Source organism: Panthera uncia, chromosome B1, assembly GCF_023721935.1.
Source record: "Panthera uncia isolate 11264 chromosome B1, Puncia_PCG_1.0, whole genome shotgun sequence".
In the NCBI taxonomy this organism is placed as follows: Eukaryota; Metazoa; Chordata; class Mammalia; order Carnivora; family Felidae; genus Panthera; species Panthera uncia.
In genome coordinates, this window is record NC_064811.1 from 55702586 (window position 1) to 55709722 (window position 7137).

Here is a 7137-nt window from a genome sequence, read left to right on the forward strand (position 1 = left end):
TAGCAGTGATTCAGTTTTCCTTGTCATTTACTAGATCAAGTGAGCCAGTCAAATTTTTAATTACTCACTGGATTGTTTTTCTCGTTTACAATATAAAAGTGACACCCAAAGAGTCACTGTGCGGGTTACATGAGAGGACATAGGTGAATCACCTGGCATGTGAAAAATGCTCAGTATCACCATTCTTAAATCAGATACCTCATAATTGTCCACTATTTAATTTAGACCCTGAAGAAGCAGAATCCAAGATAAGATTAAAGGTGCAAGAGATTTATTAGGAAAAATACCTGTAAGAGGGGATGGGGTGGGAGCCCAAAAAGACTGGGACAACTGTCAGACCCTCATGCGGGACTGACCCGTGTGGAGGAAAGAGGCTAGGAAGGAAGGTTGGGTAGGTAGTATCTAAAGGTGGGCCAGGAAATGTTTAGTGAATCTGATGGGGAGTCCTCAAGTCAGTCACCCCTCAGAGGAGTCCTATGCCTCCCAGGAGCCTGTCTTAGTATCCTTGCCACCCTCAATCATTATGTGGTGGAAGCAGCCCATGGACCTCTCCCACAAACTAGAGCCGTAAGTCAAATAAGCTTGCTGCAGAGCCAAGAGTGGCCTTTCACAGCTGCCTTGTCTACACTGATTCCCTGGTGTTTCCCTGATAACAAGCAAATGTATGAACGAATTTTAATCTTTCTTCAATAACTCTCATTTAAGAACCAGCAGCTACTCTGGATTTATACTGAATGGGTTAATGTTCAATAAAGCACTTAGATTGGTGTCTAGTACATGGTAAGTGGCCAAATTGTTATGAACACGTAAGGTCTTAGAGTTTAACTGAACTTCTGAAAGAATGAAGACCTATAGAACTTATGTTTGCTCTTAGGTTTTCTATTTCGGCTGTCCTTTAATGAGACAATAGGGCTGGAATAAGGCTGGAATCTTTCTTACAAGGATCTGCTACGTGCTAACCAAAACTTTTTCTGTTGGGTATGCAGAAAAACTAAGGCAAAGATGGCAAAAGAACAGAGGAGCCTCTTCAGAAACAGTGTTCCCCCTAAAAGTTCTCATCACAGGGGGAAAAAATTTTGTAACTATATGAGGCGACAGATGTTAACCAAACTTATTGTGGTAGTATTTCACGATAGATACATATGTAAAGTCATTATGCTGTACACAGTGTTATATGTCAATTATATCTCAATAAAACAACGGGGTGGGGGCAGATAGAAACGTGGATTCACAAGCCTCTCGGGAATTCTGGTATAATCTGAAACCAGCCTCTTGACACAGAGGACAGGGAGAGACCAAAGAAAGAAGCAGACCGTGTTGGTAGGCGGCAATTTTAACAATAGCAAAGGGAACTTACATACAAGGCTTGTCAAGATGAATGGATCCCCACACTTGCCCACCAAATCTTAAAAGCTTATAAAGAGGCTTTAATTGGGCTCAAACACGTATGCCATGCAGGTGTTTTCAACGCCACATCACTATCTCAAGGCGATGTACCTGGAGCAGCCTCTGGGAGAAGGAAAGGCGAGGGGAACCCACGTTCCAAGGTCAGGGGACGGAGAGAGAAGCCTCTAGGTGCCCAGGTCCTGCCTATGGGTCAATAGGTGGTCACATCTTTTTTGATCACGTTCCCCAGAAGCCACCCATAAATTCTTATAATGCTTAGGACCTTATTGCTTTGCCCTCATGAGATTCTGTCAGATGATTGTCATTATTTATGCATGTGTCTTATCTCCTCAAGCAAGTTGTATTCATGTTCAGTCATTCAACAAATATTTATTGAGCACCTCAATGTGCCAGGCGATGTACTGGGTGCTGGGGATACATCATTGGACAAAAATATCTGCCCTTGTGGACCTTATACTCTAGAGGGGGAAAGAAACCATAAATGTGATAAATCAGTAAATTATATAGCCTACTAGAGGGTGATAAGTGCATGGGGAGAAATAAACCAAGATAAGGAAATAGGGTTTGCAGTTTTAAAAAACACGGTGAACTTCATGAGATGACAATGGGGCAGAGGTCTAGGGAGTGAGTGGTGGTGACGATTTTGAGGGCACTTATCACAGCTTAATCACCAAAAAATGTAGCACGGTTCCTTGCACGTGATAAATATTTAATAAATGTTTACTGATTAAATAAAATTCAAAGACTTGGCTAAAACCACACACTAGATCAAAGATTAGTCAAGAATGATGTATCTTTAACACATCAAAACTACGATCCCTACTGATCCCTAGAGTGTCCCAGCCCTATCCAAAAAAACAAAACAAAACAAAACAAAAAAACAAAGAAAACACTGAATAATCAGTACGAACACAGTGGAAGTTATTAAAAATTACTGTTACCATTTAAAAAAAGAGACGCCTGCCTGGGTGGTTCAGTCGGTTAAGCGTCTGACTCTTGGTTTTCATTCAGGTCATGATCTCACGGTTCACGAGGTTGAGTCCTGCATCTGTGCTGACAATGCAGAGCCTGCTTGGGATTCTGTGTCTCCCTGTCACTCTGCCCCTCCCCCACTCGCTCACTCATGCGCACATGCTCTCGCTCTCTCTGTCAAAGTAAATAAACTTTAAAAAAAAAGAGAGAGAGAGAAAACAGAACAACGCCTCTTCAGGAATCTTTTACTAAGCAGCCTCCCATTATTTCAAATCCAAAGTCAGCATTTACTTTCCACAGAACCCTGGGATATGTATGTCAACTGGCCTTGGCTTTCTGCCATAAGAAGTTTATGTGCCACGATAAACACTATGTTTGTCAAGAAGGACCTTGCCTTTTAATTTAATTCTAGGTTTAAATGACGAAGCTACTTCAAATATGTACAGGTATGGATTCAGTGATTAATGCATAATTATATTGTACTTACACACTGTCATCAGTAATAAGTTATATTTTAACTTACATACAACAAAGTTTCCACAATTTTTGTCAATAAATTATTTCACACAGGTATATGCTTATGAATCTATTTAATTATTCAAACTGTGCTAGAGAGTACATATTTTGGAATACACATTTCATCAGATTCAGTTACAACATACATGATTTCCGATGGAAATTTCCTACACTACCCTGATTATCAAAGAAAAGTCTGTGTCATCTGCCATCAAATCTGTGCTATGTCAAAATATATTTTCCAAATACGCATTTAATGATGTCACATTCAGCTCATTAGTCTCATAAATGGAGATCTCATTTTAAATTACTTTTACAAATATTTTGGAAACACGTTTTCCAATTATTATTTTTCTAGTGAAGACATATAATTGACCATATAATTTATATGTTTGCATATAAATTTTCTCTGCACAGTGACACTTTTTAAAAAGAGAACAGTATGGAAGGTGCAAAAGCTCTGGCTCTCCAAGGCAATGCCAAAAAAAAAAAAAAAGAAAGGTGAAATTTAATTATGTCTTCTGATTTTTACTCTTTTGAGTTTTATTTTCTCCCTTTGTTTCTTTTTAAATGCTAGGAATTATATTCTTAAGGGCATCTACCCCTTCGGGCAAGGATAATGAGAGACTTCACTACTTAGAGTTAAGAACATACAGTTGAAAAGTCATTTCAATAAAAATAATGTTACTATTTCAATTGGGGGGGTTAGTTTTACATGAAGAAAAAAGATCATTGTTTCAAATTCACTGGTGGTAAATATATTAACTTTCTGCATCGAAATGAAGAGCCTTTTAAGATAAGGAGCTATGCAGTCAGCAGTGACTTCAGTTAGTCAGGGTAACAGGAATCCGGGGTCAAGGCTGTTTCCACCATCCTGGTCACACCACCATAGGTAAGTGGGACCCGATTTGTGTAGCACTTGTTTCTGTCATAAGTGTAGCACACCTCACTCTCTTCATCACAGATGTTGCTTTGGCTGGCCATAACTATTTGATTATCCAGCTCTACTTCCACAGGATCACATTTTTTACAGCTGAAAAATAAAAATACGTATTAGGCAATATCCACCAGATGTTGTATCGGAACCTGAGTGACTATTCGTTTCTATCCAAAATCAGCTGGCTCTTGCAGCTCTGACTTGACCACTAACAAAAGGTAGCTCCTTTCAGACCTCAACTGCTCTACAATACAGAATAGTTAACAGGATTTTTCAGCCTTTAATATACAAAAATTCGTTGAAAGTAAACAATATAAATTAATGACATGACAATATCACGGTTTTGTCTATACTGTACCTCACCTTCTAGTCTGTTAGGTTTGTTCCTAACCGTAAAGGAGGATTAAACAGGTTATTTACAGTGACAAAGAAGGAAGAAATATTTTTTAAATTTATTTTGAGAGACAGAAAGCTGGTGCATGCACGTGGGGAAGGAACAGTGAGAGAGGGAAAGAGAATCCCAAGCAGACTCCAGGCTGTCAGTGTAGAGCCTGATGCAAGCCTCGATCTCACGAATTGCAAGATCATGGCCTGAGCCAAAAGGAAGATTCAGATGCTTAACCAACTGAGCCACCCAGATGCCCTGGGAAGGAAGAATTTTTTTTTTAATTTTTTTTAACGTTTATTTATTTTTGAGAGAGAGACAGAGTATGAGTGGGAGAGGGGCAGAGAGAGAGAAGGGGATACACAGAATCAGAAGCAGGATCCAGGCTCTGAACTGTCAGCACAGAGCCCGATGCAGGGCTCAAACCCATGAACGGTGAGATCATGACCTGAGTGAAATCGGACGCTTATCCAACTGAGCCACCCAAGGCGCCCCAGGAAGAATATTTTTAAGGAAAAGAAATTGTCTGATGTTGGATTCCATAGTTTCCAAAGTAATACCTACATGTTAATATGTCTGAAATCCAATTATCTAGCTATTAAGACAAATTGGCCCTTCCTGTACTAATGGCAATAATTTCTAATTTAGAATAAATTTATAGCTGGGGCGCCTGGGTGGCTCGGTCGGTTAGGCTTCCGACTTCAGGTCGTGATCTCCCGGTTTGTGAGTTCAAACACCGCGTAGAGCTCTGTGCTGAGGGCTCAGAGCCTGGAGCCTGCTTCAGATTCTGTGTCTCCCCCTGTCTCTGCCACTCCCATGCTCATGCTCTGTCTCTCTCTGTCTCTCAATAATAAAATAAAACATTAAAAAATAAATAAATAAATAAATAAATAAATAAATAAAAAATGTATAGCTAACTTTTATCTGTGATAAAGTTTTATAAATGTATGATATCTCATAATGAGCACAGGAATTAATGTATTCAAAGCTCAAATTATATTGGTAAATGTTTATTCCTCATATATTCAGAAACATTCTTACTAACAAGTTTAAATAAAAGTTATGAACTTCCATATCTATATTAGTATGAAGGAGAAAATCTCTTACACATCGGACAAATGGTACACAAAGTTGGTTCTCAGTGGTGAGGTGGGATCAGAGATATTCTCCCTGTTGTTCAGAGGAACGCTAAAAAAAGAAACAAAAGAGATCAAAATAATGAAACTAGCAAATATTGCTATTTTTGGTAATAGGTATATTGCTGGACAGTACTTACTGTCTCATCAGCAGTTTAGTACATTTGTACTCTATAACACTCTACAAGCACTCTACAGTAATACTATTGCTCAGATTTCACAGTAATTTGCATATTTTAAACATTTCCCATTCAAAATAAATCTCCCAGAAGCTCCTCTGTCGATGATCTTCACTTAGTTGGCAAATCCCTGCTTTTCCTTTAAAAATCAGCTCAAGTTTTACCCTCTTTATGATGATCATTCTCACCCCTGAACAAACTCCTTCCTCTTTTGTCTCACTGACATTCATGTATGAAGTTCATGTATCTTTATTATGGCAAAGGCCATTTCATAGTTGCTTGTCTACAGAGTGGTTGCGGTAGTAGATGATATAAGTTTTTTGTGGCAAAAACATTTATGCTTTCTCAATGCCTTTCTAGATGTGTGGCATGTAGAATGTGCTCAATATTTGTGGAATAAATGGATATCATTATCCATATTTTAGGACTGCAGAAAGTATCAACTGGAGAGCTCTATGATCTACCCAAGTTCACACAACTACTAAGTAGCAAAGCTGTAACTGGACTCAAGATCCCTAGATTTGGTGATGTTCCATGAAAAATTAAGTAGCCCTTCTCAACTAGTTGAGGTGATTTCATTAATGCTTACATTTTTTTCATCTATGTCATCATTCCTCCTCATGTGCACCCCTCCCTACCAAAGGACACAAAGCAAAACGTGACGATGGATTTAGCAATACCATCTACATACATGTCAAGCCAAAACCTTAGACACCGTCTCTAAGTCCTCCCTCTCTGTAATGACCCATATCTAATCCATCTACCAGTTCAACTGACTCTGATCCTTTGCAATCTGTGCACAGTTCAGGACACCGCCGTTTCTTTCCTAGATCGTAGCAATATATTAGCCACATTATCGCCAAAATGGCCTCTAAAATACTAGCCTAATTTTCTTCTCTGCCTAAAGCCTATAGTGTCTTCACACAAATAACAGAGTACCCTTATGATGGCACAGAAGGCACTTCATGATATGCTTCCCCCTCTCCAGCCCCATCTCTCACCATGCCGCCCTCTTTACATGCCAGCTGTAAGCAGCTGCTTGCAATTCCACATATTTACTAGGCTTTTCTCATCTCCAAGTTTTAACAATAACAAAAGCAGTTAACAGTTCTGACATTTACTAAGTATTTACAGTGCGCCTGGGATTATGGTAAGCATGTTACGTGATGATCTCATACAATTCCTTACAGCAATCATTTCCTTTCCCTGGAATGATCTGCCTCACCTACCAACCCTGTCACTCCCCACACACATTTACCCAATTAACTCCCACTCAGCTAACAGTCACTTCCACCTACTAACTCCAAACACCTGACTCCCACCACCACTTTCCCTTCACCCTCCAGGACTGGACTGGGTGCCCCTCCTTAGTGCTTCTGAAATATCTTATGCTTATTCCTGTCATAGCATTTACAATACTGTGATTGCCTTTTAAACTGCTTAAAATTTCCTACCAGACTGTAGATTATTTGATGGCATGGGCTGTGTTTTATATAAACTGTTGTATCCCCAGCTCCAATCCTCACTGGCATTTAGTAGCAGTCAATAAATGTTTCCCGAATGAATGAATGAATGAATGAATGAATGAATGAATGAATGAATGAA

The 7137-nt window shown here is 39.2% G+C and overlaps 1 protein-coding gene across 1 annotated transcript in view; it reads right to left on the bottom strand.

Annotated features, from left to right (window-relative positions):
• Positions 1-2952: 2952 nt before the first annotated feature.
• JCHAIN (joining chain of multimeric IgA and IgM) overlaps positions 2953-7137 on the bottom strand; it is an 8513-nt gene continuing 4328 nt past the window's right edge. The window contains exons 3-4 of the mRNA XM_049630605.1: positions 5325-5405; positions 2953-3928 (exon numbers count right to left, since the gene is read on the bottom strand). Of these exons, the coding sequence (XP_049486562.1) occupies positions 3724-3928; positions 5325-5405 (286 nt within the window). The 3' untranslated portion in view covers positions 2953-3723. The remainder of the gene's footprint in view (positions 3929-5324; positions 5406-7137) is intronic.